Source organism: Orcinus orca, chromosome 5 (assembly GCF_937001465.1).
Source record: "Orcinus orca chromosome 5, mOrcOrc1.1, whole genome shotgun sequence".
In the NCBI taxonomy this organism is placed as follows: Eukaryota; Metazoa; Chordata; class Mammalia; order Artiodactyla; family Delphinidae; genus Orcinus; species Orcinus orca.
Genome location: NC_064563.1, coordinates 77,843,199 through 77,855,643, shown reverse-complemented (window position 1 = coordinate 77,855,643; position 12,445 = coordinate 77,843,199). Strand labels below are relative to the sequence as shown.

The following is a 12,445-nucleotide window of genomic DNA, read 5'->3' as shown; positions in this document are numbered from 1 at the left end:
GGTTATCCCAGGGCCTGGGGCCACAAGCTCTGATTTAGCTTTAGGGACAAGCAAAACTCATAAATGCACCCTCTGTATGTCACTCCCCCAACTCTGGACAGCTCTTCCAGGGATGAACCCAACTGAGGCTGGCAGGGATTCCTCCCCAAAGGCCCCTTTGATGTGACGGTCAAAATCCCAAAGCTTGGATCTTAGGGTGAAACCCTGGGACAAGTGCTGGGCAGAGAGAGCTCACCTATACCCAACTCAGAGCCAAACCCTGGCCCTGAGCTTCACTCCACCCCATTCTCTACCCTCATGTCTGCTACTCTAAGCTCCAATACCTGCCAATCCCCCCAAACCAGTTTCTCCTCATGCACCCTATATCTCAGTGAGTGATGCCACCAGCCACCAGCTACATGCTCAGACACTTGCACAGACATGCCAGTGGCCAAAGCAGCCAGGATGGAGGCTGAGGCTCAGAGGTCAGCTGGGGAGCCACAGGGAAGGTGGCACATGAAGCAGACGCTTGCTCCGACAATACGAGGCTGAGGAAGCTTCCTCTGTGCCCAGATGCCATCCTTGGAAACGAGAAGTAACTGGGAGAAGAAATCCTGAAGGGGGTTTGAACTTCAAATAGACCTTTAATTAACTGTAAGTTACTTACCACCCACCCCAGCTGCATGAGAGAGAAATGGGGCTCCAGAGTACAAAAAAATGCAATAGGACATAATGTATTAGGTTTTGATCCTGTTCCCACACAAAAGAAGAAATTATCAAGATGACTACAGCTTGATAAGGTTTTGAAAAGGATAATCATTGTTTATGATTAGCTTCGCGTATCTTCTCCACAATGGCCTGGTATCGAGGGAAACACACCAGATACTCTCCCCCAAAACACACACACACACTATCACATTGCGCCCCCTACATCACAAGCAGATGCATCTGGATAGAAGGGACTTAATCTGATAGGATAGCTTTCTCCACAAGATGGCACTCATGATTTGACTCAGCTTCTGTTTACCAGAATTTCTTGCCACAGAACAAATAGAACTGGATTTATGCTTCACAGTTTACATGGCTAATTTCTAATGCTAAAATATCTTTTGTTCTATCACATTTTGGAAACTGTAATTTCTTTCCCTTTGGGGCCACCAGACAGTACAAGTCATGGAGGAGGCCCATGGGACCTAAAGTACTGGCCTTCTTACCAAAGAGCTCTCTGAGACCAACATAGTTGGTCTTTATTTTTTTCATACTTGTGGCTCTTAGCACTGTGTCCAGCACACAGCAGGTACTCAATAAATGATGACTGAATGGATGTTAGATCCCCGGGAACTCCTTTTTGGTAGATCCATTAAGGGATCTCATCTGGGTTCTCCCTCCAGCTCTAGGACAGGACACTTGGAGAATTTTCCTAACTGCTCATTCATGTCCCCACCTCCTGCTGTACCCCGTCCTCACGTTCAGGATCTGGGCCCCCTCTCATTGCCCTCCTGGGTTTGGCTCATTCCAGGGAGAAGACTCTGTACTGCATGAGGGTGCAGGAGGTACGCTGCTCCCTGGGCAGTGCCAAGTCTGGATTCCACCTGTGGGAGGTCAGATTGTGCTGGAAACACCCTTTGGGATGGTGGAGATACAAGGGAGCTGCCCCTCTAGGACTGTCATGGCACACGGAGTGCGAGACAGAAGAGGACTTGAATCCCTCCAGTGTGATAAGGTGGCGTTTTACCTGAGTTGGAATCCAGGAATTGGTCTGGACGATACTTCTTCCACACTGGCTGGAATGTCAATGGGCTATTTTTGAAATACCCATCTCCACTGCAGGCAAAGGAAAGAATCTCTGGCCTCTGTCACACACAGAGTCTTTCCCCTCAGTCGGCAAGTTACTCATTCATCTGGCCGGTCAGTCAGCCCACTCGGTCCAGCCGGTCATTAGTTATCAGCTGGTCAGTCAGCTATTCAGTCAGAATCACTGACTCCCAGCGCTAAGCAGGGGAGGGAAGGAGGCGGATGGGGCAGGGGTAGGAGGCCCTAATTTATTCCACATCAGATGGAGAACTGCAGGAAACTGGTCCTGAGACAGGTGTGTGAAAGAAACAGCTCAGGCCTCCTTCCTGTTAGTTTCCCTTCAACTAGGGGTTGGAGAGGGGGCGCTGTAGGGGACGGCTGGTTGTGAGGGTTAAGAGCAGTCTCTGAGTTAGGAGGACCTGGGCAATGGGTGCTCCGCCCCTCCCCACACATCCCGGGGTGGTGTTTAAGCGCCACTGCAGGAAGGAGGAAACCCTGGAGCAGAACGCTCAGCCTCTCTGGGTGCACGCCTCAGAGCAGCGACTCCGGATCCTTTCTCCCCTTTGACACAGGACAGATGAGGCACCTGGGCATGACACCTTCCATGGGTGCACTCAGAATGGTGTGAAATTCCTAGCTAGGTCGGATAATTCCGCTACTTTCTCCTCCAGGGCACATCAAAAAGCAAGTGAAAGCAATGTAATTATAGGGGCGATCCTGAACACACTCTCGGAGAAAAACCCTTGCAGCAATTACCAGTAACAAATTACGTGTGACCTTCACAACTGATTGCACACACACCATGGCTCGGAGCTGTTGTGTCAGAGAACGAGCCATCTCCACACTTGGGAACCCACGCCCGCATCCACGCGCCATCCACCTCTCTGCTCTCCATCTTTGCCACTGACCCCACACAAGCTGTTGGTGCCCCTGGGCGAGAGGTTAATTCTCAGCCCATCAGAAGTCAGGAAGGCAGATTTCAGCGTTATATTTTGGATTCAACTTCCTGCTTTGCCACTTCCCAGCTCTGTGACTTTGGGCAATGACTTGTCTATTTGTACCTCAGTTTCCTTACCTGCAGAATGGGTAGTAAATGGTATCTCCTTCATGAGGTTGCTGTGATAGTCAAATGAAATAATGCCTATTAAGTACTTGGTGTAATAAATGTTGGCTGTTATTGTGATGATATTTGAGAAGTCAAGAGAGGTCAGCTAATGTCAGTGGAAATCCTAGAAGTGAAAGCTCTGGGAATTATTATCACTGTGCACGGGGATTGGGGTAGGAAAGAGAATGGTAGGGTGAATAGGGATCTTTTAATCTGAAACAGCAAGAAATGGGAACTGGAGTCTGTGTGAGTCAGAAGCATTGGCAAGGAGGAATCCTGCCTTGTCCTGGGGGGGATGGAGTGTGTGTGCAGCGCAAGCCCTGCTCTGCAGGGCTCCAATTATCTGCTAAGGGCTGACAGCCCCTCCCTCTCCTACCTGGAGAAGCCCATCAGGACAGGGTTGCCTGGGCGCTGGGTCACATCCCACTGCATACCGCCGCTTTGGTAGAGAAACATGGCGTAGGACCTGCTCCCGTCTGTGGAAAGGATGGCCTGGTAGGTGTTGGTCTGGGGGTTGGCAGGAGACAGACATAGGGATGCCTGTGAGAGATCTGGGATGTCCCACCACCCATCTCACCCCCCACCCCCACCACATCCACGTCACCTTTTCCTGGCCTACCCAGAGCAAAGGCATGGGCTTAAAATAAAAGTTTGGAATTATGCACAGATTTCACCCTAACTGTCAAAGCACCTGCCATGGTGGATTCGCCTTCTTTGTGACTTCTTTCCAGGGAGGGAAGGTAAAGGACTCTGGGTTAGAATCCAGTTAGAAGAGGGTCTGTATGAGAAAGCTTCAGCAACCTGAGAGGTTAGCCAAGACACTCGAGAGCTGGGAGAGGCCTGAGGAACTTCCTCTGGGATATTTAAGGATATTGTCCCAATGTCCCCTCACCCTAAATAGTGTGGAGGACCACGCAGGTGAGACTGGAGGTTCTCTGAAGGTAGGTGTCAAGCACTGGGCTTGTACAAAGGAGGTAAGCAATGAACTTGTTGAGCCAATGAACAAATGAGTGACTTTTTAGACCAGACACAAGGAATAACTTTGTGACTGTCCGAGCGGTGAGGCCCCAGAGAGAAGATTAAGAAGAGCCTGTGGTGTGCCCCCTTCCACTGGATGCATTTCGGTTGAGAGCCAGAGTGCGGAGTAAGAAAAACCTCAGTTCCAGGCCTGGCTTTGTCATTTCCCAGCTGGGTGACCATGAGCAAGTTGTTTAACCTCTCTAGCCATCATCTCCCTCATCTCTAATATGTGAATAATAATATTAGGTTGAGCCATATAAAATTGCCAATAGGCAGCCACTTTTGACTAACAGAAATTTCATGTCCCATGTTTCAACTCCTAATACCCAGTGCTCTGGGCTGGTGTGATGTCATGTAAGCGAAGCCCTGAGGTGGTAAGTGCTCAGGAAACAGGGTGGGTGGGGGGGGCGTTGGAGGTGGAGGGATGGGGGATGGGGAGGCGGGGAGGTGGGCCCGGAGGGGAGTGCTATAATCAGCCATCTGTCCTTGAGTCAGAGAGGAGTTTAGAAGAGTGGGCCCTGCCTAGGATTCTAGGATGTCTGACTTCCAGATGGTTCACAGGAAAGTGCCCATTGGTCCACTCACCCCGATTGTCCCCCAGGCAGGATAGGCGGGGACGTGGACCCACGTGACCTTTAGCGTCCACCTGGCTTTGTAGTTCCAGGTGTTTGTTAACCTTTTAATCCAAGACTCCACCTCCCTCACTAGCAGGTTGTATTCATCATAGAGAGTCTCGTATTCCTAGAAAAGAAGGCGGATACGGACAAGGAAATGAGGGTCCCAGCTCAATACTCCTGACGGACCCCCCACTTACTGCTCACTTTAGCCCACCTGTGTCTCCCATCCTTCCCCCTCCCAGGCCTACATTTTCACAGTTAGTGCCTGTGACCTTAAGATAGACCCAAATTAGGGCCACAGGGACACCTGGGGTGTATGGAGTGGAGAGTCGAGGCCCAGAAACCCAAGTCTTCTGGACTTGAACTTGTGCATCTCTTAGCATAAGCTGGCTCTGACTGTGCAACCACCTGCGCCCGTCTGTACCTCCCTATGTCCGGCTGCAGGCTCCTTGAAGACAGGCATGCATTTCTTCACCTTTGGACCTTCTACAGTGCCTTGTCCGTGGCAGGGGCACGATCCACATTCGCCTACCGTAGCTTTCATTGTGCTGGTACCTCCCACTGATTGGAGTCATAAACCCCACCCAGGAGCACACGCAGTGTCCCTGCTTGATTCAGCCTCGTTAGGATGGACCCCTACAACCTCATTCTAAAATCAAACCATGGATCGCTGCACCGCATCTCTGTCACCTGCAGTCTTCCTGTGGTTGTGTCCTAGTCTGCTTCCTTCCCACCCCCATATTTAAGCTTCAATCCCTGCCCACACTGAGCCCGGGCTCTGACAGCTGGAGCACTTTCAAGGTCCTCCACACAGCCCTTTGTCTCTCCTTGGCCGCTGCAGGACCCTGAGCGCTGAGCTCTGAAAGGCCCACCTGGTAAAATATGGTTCCCTGGCTGCTGGAGAAATCAGCATCGTCCCAGAATGGAGCCACCAGGGCCACAGGATCCCAGGCTGTAAAGCCGCTAGGGGGAGGGTTGGGGTAGGAGAAAATCTGGTACTCTGACTCCGGAAAAATGATTTGGCCATTATCTGTGAACTGAGCACAAAGGTTCTTCTGGTTAGCATTCAGGGAGGGAACATCCCAGCCTTGGGTCAGCTCCTGGGATGCATGAGGGTAGAACTTCAGAGATTTCAACAACCTCTGGAAGGTCTCATCCATCTCCCTGCCTGCCGGGAGAGGCCCTGTACATAGTTCTCCCACAAATACTCTTCATCCTTAGGCCATTCCTCACATCCTAAGTCCTTCCTAAGGTGGTAGGTTTTGTCCTGCTTCAGTGGCAGACCCATCTACAGACCAGCCCATCATCATAGAGCAGACGTCTCTGGGTAAATCCCCTTAGCCCCACCCCTGAAGCTTGTGCTATATCCGTTAGAGCTAAAAGAATTGATACCCTCACCCCATCGCTGTGTCACACTTTCACAGTGTGTCCTGACTCAGCCCCCTCACTGAGGGCCACGACTGCCATTCAGCTCTCCTCCGGGAGACATGAAGTATCAATACTTGGACCAGGGAACCAGGAAATAATTATAGAAAATGTGAACAGCATCAAAGAGTCAATTTTCCCAAGCAGAGCATCCTACTCAATAAAAGGGCCAGTGAAAACAGTGGAGAGCTTACTGGGCCCCGGCACCTCTCTTCTGAGGTGACAACCCTTCTGTCCACCTGGGTGGGGAGGCCTTGCCTAGCTCCCTGTCTTCTTCAGCTGGTGCCCTACCATTAAAAATGGTGCATGCAAACTGAGCTAGCGGCAGGGACACAGTAGGTGCCTGACCAACGTTGCTTCCATTCTCCTGCTCGGTCATGGTCATGGTTGGTCATGGTCACAGGGATGTCTCTGAGGCTTAGAGGGAGAAGCAAGGCCTGCGGAATGCAGGTCATGGGTCCTGCCCTTTGGGCTGCAGTCGGGGACTCACATAGAGGGAATCCCGGAGAGAGGAGCCGAGGGGGAAGCCAATCTGGGGTTTGAAGAGTGGCGAGGTGAAGTCCACAGTCCTCTTGACAAACTCCTGGTCTCCAGCACACAGCCCATAGGGGAAGAGGGAAACGCCTGGGCCGGTACAAAGAGGGGCAGGAAGTTCTCATGGGCCCTGATGTCATCAGGGCTGGTAGGGGCCCCCAAGAGTGTCCCCAAGCTGCTCCTCCGCCCTTGCCCCCCGTTCCCCTAAGTGGGAGCCATCAAGGACTCCTCTCTCCACTTGCATTCAACCCATCTCCTCATTTTACCCCTGAAATGGTACGCTCAGCCTTCCCCAGTTTGAAGAAAAACAGGTTCTGCTGTAAGAATACCAACAAATTATTCTGTACCAGTTATGGTACTCAAAATTCTTTTAAGGGTGAAAAGACAAAATGCCTTCAATGTAGTGAAGATGAGTAATTGAAAGATCATTTCACAGAATGAGACTTGTTCCCTAAGATGGTATTTCTCTAGGTAAACTTAAAATCCCCGTAGAATTTGTCATCAGATCCCCCATGGAGGTCCTTGGGCTCCAATCTGAGAAACCTTGTCCTAAACATTTCTCAAATGGGCCTCCTCCTTTCCATACTGGCAGCTCTCACCTGGTGCTGCTTGGAATACTGCAGCAGTCTCTACACTGCTCTCCTGGCCTCCTGCAAATTCATCCCCCACACCAGCCACCATGGCACTGTTCATAAATGTAAATCACGCCACATCCCCCCTGGTGCCTGTTATCTACAAGATTCCCTCACATGACAGCTTTGCTTCTCAGCACCCTTCCCCTCACTTCTGGTAACGCCAAATGCTTTACGGATCTCCTCCCCATGCAACACTAGGACTGCTTTTCCTGTCCATGCCTTTATTCCAGCTGTTCAGGCCCTCCTGCCTGCCTGGGGCACTTCCACTACCCCAGCTCCTATTCACTCTTTCCAGGAAGCCTCCTCTTCACCTTGACCCCACCGCCCACCCCTGACATTCCCTCGGGCCTTCCAGTGTGTGCAGCTAATATCCTGGGCGTATTGCACTAATGACACCTACTGAGGCAGCAGCTCTGTCTCTTGCTAGACAGCACCTTGATCATTTCTGTATCTCTAGCTCCTAGCCCAGCACCATGTGCAAAGCCAACCCTCAGCAGCCAACTCTGATGCTCTTGCATTGCCCCTGTAAGGCCCTTCTGATTCAAAACAACAGTCTATGAGCAAGCAGGCTGAAACTAAGCACTCAGTTACCCACCCCTATCAAGGGGGTATGGAGAGCGGCTGGACTTCCAATGGCCCAGGTGGGGCAGTGGAGAGATCCACAGAACTGGTTCCCCCAACGACCCATGAAGGATCTCACTGGTAGATCCAATCCAGCTGCCACAGCTACAACCTCCACATCTAACTCCATCCTCTCCCTCCCAGGGTGGAGAGGCTCCAGCTGTATTGAATCACTTGCCTTTCTCGGGCTTGATAGGGACTGGGGCAGCTGTTGAACAGGTGCCTCTGGAAGTGCCAGCAGTGGGAGTGGTAAAGGTCTGGGAGGTTGTTGAGGGTAGTGATGTTGCTGTGCTTCTCCCACTGTCTGTCTTCTGTGAGGTTACGATTGTTCCTGGGCAGGCAGGGAAAGAAGACTGGAGTGGGCTTTACAGAGAAAATAGCAGAGTTAAAGAGAGTCAGAGACTTTAGGAGCTGGGAGAGACAGCTAGAAACCTGTCTGTCTTCTGGTCACACCCAAATCACTCCCTGCAGAAAAGCAGTTATCTCCTGGGGTAGAAGGGATGATGAGCCTGTCACCCACCATACCCGCCACTGACTTCATCTTCTCGTGGACCTGAACTCCAGCCTGGCAGTGCTAACTCACCTTCCTCTCTCAAGCACTCCTTGAAGCTGAACTGAGCCAATTGGGCCACTGTAAGAGGCCAAGACCCCGGAGTCCCCACGTACCTGATGTCTCAGTCTTCACGGCAGAGCTTAAGGATGCTGTGGATGGTGGAGAAGTGCTGGTAACAGACAGATGAGTGGGGTGACCTGTGAATAGGGTGGTGGAGCTCCAGGTGACTGCAGGGCCAGGGGCTGATTGAGAGAATGAAGAATTACTGGTTGAAGTATAGAAACTCGATATGGTCTGAGCTGTGCCCACATTACCAGAAGAAGTAGAGTCAGAGACAGAATAGTCTGTGGATGGCTGTAGAGTAAGCAATGGACTCTTAGAATACTTACATGCTGAAGAAGTATCAGGAGTGGTATTGATGGAAAGGTAGCTTGTCGGTGGAAATGGTGAAGTCGGTGTGGATCCAGCTACACTGTTTTGATTACTTGTAGAAACCATATCTGTTGGCTTTGTAATAGGATGCATAGAAGAGGCTACTGTCTGAACAGGTGCAAGATGCTCAGAGGTGGGTGTGCTTGACTCGCCCACTGAGGAAGTAGGGACTTGTGTGGTATTTGTCAAGGAGTTATTGTCAGAACCTACAGGGGAAATGACCCCAGCCATCGTATTTTCATGGGTGAATGAGCCTGGGGTTGTTGTCAGAACTTCTCCACTTGTGGACAAAATTGTGGAAGGAGAACGAGAGGCTACATTACTCAGGGTGAAAGAAGTGGCTGTAGCTGTCCCTTCAGATGCCCCAGATGACATGGTTGGCATTGCTGTTTGGGTCCTGTGGCTGTCGCTGACTGGGTTTGAGATAAATGTTATGCTGGTGCCTGAAGGTGACAGTGTATGGGTAACAGTTTGTGGAGATGTGTGTACATTTGATGTGGATGAAGGAGGTGGAGATGTGACTGCTGAGAAGGTTTCAGTCACCTGGGAGACTGAACTGACAGTTTCAAATCCTTTGGTGGTTCCTGTACTTTGAGTCTGAGCCATCTGGGAAATGGCTGATGTTTCCTGAGGAGAGGTGCTTGGAGAAGCTGGGCTTGATTGTCCTGTAGGTCTCCCTGTTGTTGAGACCTCAGAGATGGTGGTTGAAATGGTGCTGGAGACAATAACGGACCCCAGTCCTGTGGTTCCTGGAGTAGTGTCAGGACTGGTTGCAGTGGACAGTTTGGTCGTTGACAGAGTTTGGTGGCTTTCCCTGGAGGAAGTTGGTGAGAAACTCTTGATCTTACCTGAGGTAGATGTTTCTGGGGGAGCACTTCCTGAGGTTGTTTGGCTGCTTCCTGTGGATGACAAAGCAGGAGCTGTGCCCCCCAAGGTGGTGTCCATCACCAGTGAGGCCAATGTACTGGTGTGCAGTTCTCCAGTAGTCGCTGTGCCTTGAGTCTGATGGGTTTGGGAAATGGCTGATGTTGTGTCAAGTGAGGCGCTGGTAAAAGGGGATGTTGATTGTCCTCCTTGGCCTCCCAAGGTTGAGACTACAGAGGTGGCCTGACGAATGGTGCTTGTTATGGAAAGTGATGTGCCGCCTGAGGTTCCCAGGGTGGTGTCAGGGTACGTTGGTGCTGTCCACAGTCCTGTGGTAGTGGTAGTGGCCTGAGTTGTGTGGTTCTCCCTGGAGGGTGCTGGGATGAAGGTTGTCACTTCACCTGTGGTGGACGTATCCTGAGGCACACTTTCTGAGAGTGAGTGTCCACTTGGTTTGAATGAAGAAGTTGCAGATGTGACTGTTTTGATTGTGTTCATCACGGGGGAGGATAAACTCATGGTTTGGGATTCTTGTGTGGTCTGTGTGCCTTGAGTGGGACCTGTTTGGGAAATAGCTGATGATTCTTGAGGAGAGATGCTGGCAGAGAGTGGTGTTGACTGCCTTGCTGGGCCTGCTGTTACAGTTTGTTGAGATATGTGTCCACTTAGTATGGATGAAGGAGATGTGGATGTGACTGTTTCAATGGTTTGAGTCATATTGGAGCTTGTGCTGCTGACATGAGTACCTCCAGTAGTCTCTGTCCCTTGTGTCCAATGAGGCTTGGAAAACGCTGCTGTTGTTTGCTGAGAAGATGTGCTCAGAGAGTGGTGTGTGGTAGGCACATTCTGTTCGCCTATTGTTGAGACCTTAGATGAAACCCAAGAAGTACTAGCTGGGGAAGTATATGTTCTTTCTACAATTAATGTAGTGGCAGCTACTGGCGTTGACAATGGTTCTTTTTGTGACTGAGTTGTGTGGCTGTCACTGAAGGATGAGGAAGTGACTGTTGTTGTTTTACCTGGAATAAATGTTTCATGAGAAACACGTGTAGAGATTGCACTTTTGGTATAGGGCCACCCCGTGGTCTCTGTGCCTTTGCTTTTGTGGGTGTGAAAAACCGTAGATGTTTCTGGAGTTGAAGAACTGGTAGAGAGTGGAGTTGATTGTACTACTGACTTCCATGTTGTAGAAACTTTAGAAGTGAATGGAGGAAAATTGCTAGTTACAGAAGGTGATATGCTCCCTGTGTTTCCTACAGAGCTGTCTCTTAAGGTTCGTGCTGTCAACATTTCTAATGCTGTTGCAGGTGTGCGGCTCACCCTGGCTGGGGAAGAAGTGGTTGTTTCACCTGAAGAGGATGTCTCCTGGGGAGTGCCTTCTCTAAGAGTGGGTCCCCATGGGGATGATGAGGGAGTGGATGTGGTCACATCTGTGATGGTGGTGGCTTGAGTTTCTCTGGTGCTTTCGATGCTCTGAGTCTGGTGGTCCTGAGAAGATGCTGATGTTTCCTCAGTAGAAGTGGTGGAAGAGGGTAAGCTTGATGTGTCCTCTAGTGCAGTTGTTATTGAGACTGTTGAGGCCACTGGAGTGATATTTCTCATTATAGTTGATGATGTATCCCTTCTGTTTTCTCTAGTGGTGCCTGTTGAAGCTGGTGAATTGATCATCTCTGATGTAGGAGACGTGTTGCTTACACTAAATGGAGAGAAATTTCTGTCTGTTGAGGTCCGTGATGTCAATATTTCTGACGTTGTTGCAGGTGTGCTGCTCACCCTGGCTGGGGAAGAAGTGGTTGTTTCACCTGAAGAGGATGTCTCCTGGGGAGTGCCTTCTGTAAGAGTGGGTCCCCATGGGGATGATGAGGGAGTGGATGTGGTCACATCTGTGATGGTGGTGGCTTGAGTTTCTCTGGTGCTTTCGATGCTCTGAGTCTGGTGGTCCTGAGAAGATGCTGATGTTTCCTCAGTAGAAGTGGTGGAAGAGAGTAATGTTGATTTGTCCTCTAGTGCAGTTGTTATTGAGACTGTTGAGGCCACTGGAGTGACATTTCTCATTACAGTTGATGATGTATCCCTTCTGTTTTCTCTAGTGGTGCCTGTTGAAGCTGGCGAATTGATCATCTCTGAGGTAGGAGACGTGTTGCTTACACTAAATGGAGAGAAATTTCTGTCTGTTGAGGTCCGTGATGTCAATATTTCTGATGTTGTTGCAGGTGTGCTGCTCACCCTGGCTGGGGAAGAAGTGGTTGTTTCACCTGAAGAGGATGTCTCCTGGGGAGTGCCTTCTGTAAGAGTGGGTCCATGTGGGGATGATGAGGGAGTGGATGTGGTCACATCTGTGATGGTGGTGGTTTGAGTTTCTCTGGTGCTTTCGATGCTCTGAGTCTGGTGGTCCTGAGAAGATGCTGATGTTTCCTCAGTAGAAGTGGTGGAAGAGGGTAAGCTTGATTTGTCCTCTAGTGCAGTTGTTATTGAGACTGTTGAGGCCACTGGAGTGATATTTCTCATTATAGTTGATGATGTATCCCTTCTGTTTTCTCTAGTGGTGCCTGTTGAAGCTGGTGAATTGATCATCTCTGATGTAGGAGACGTGTTGCTTACACTAAATGGAGAGAAATTTCTGTCTGTTGAGGTCCGTGCTGTCAATATTTCTGACGTTGTTGCAGGTGTGCTGCTCACCCTGGCTGGGGAAGAAGTGGTTGTTTCACCTGAAGAGGATGTCTCCTGGGGAGTGCCTTCTGTAAGAGTGGGTCCCCGTGGGGATGATGAGGGAGTGGATGTGGTCACATCTGTGATGGTCGTGGTTTGAGTTTCTCTGGTGCTTTCGATGCTCTGAGTCTGGTGGTCCTGAGAAGATGCTGATGTT

At 50.4% G+C, this 12,445-nt stretch overlaps 1 protein-coding gene across 1 annotated transcript in view; it reads right to left on the bottom strand.

Annotated features, from left to right (window-relative positions):
• The window catches only part of MUC4 (mucin 4, cell surface associated), a 47,796-nt gene that overhangs the window by 16,241 nt on the left and 19,110 nt on the right, over nt 1-12,445 (bottom strand). The window contains exons 2-7 of the mRNA XM_049710085.1: nt 7,909-8,061; nt 6,431-6,564; nt 5,388-5,552; nt 4,484-4,639; nt 3,255-3,385; nt 1,715-1,803 (exon numbers count right to left, since the gene is read on the bottom strand). Coding sequence (XP_049566042.1) covers nt 1,715-1,803; nt 3,255-3,385; nt 4,484-4,639; nt 5,388-5,552; nt 6,431-6,564; nt 7,909-8,061 — 828 coding nt within the window. The remainder of the gene's footprint in view (nt 1-1,714; nt 1,804-3,254; nt 3,386-4,483; nt 4,640-5,387; nt 5,553-6,430; nt 6,565-7,908; nt 8,062-12,445) is intronic.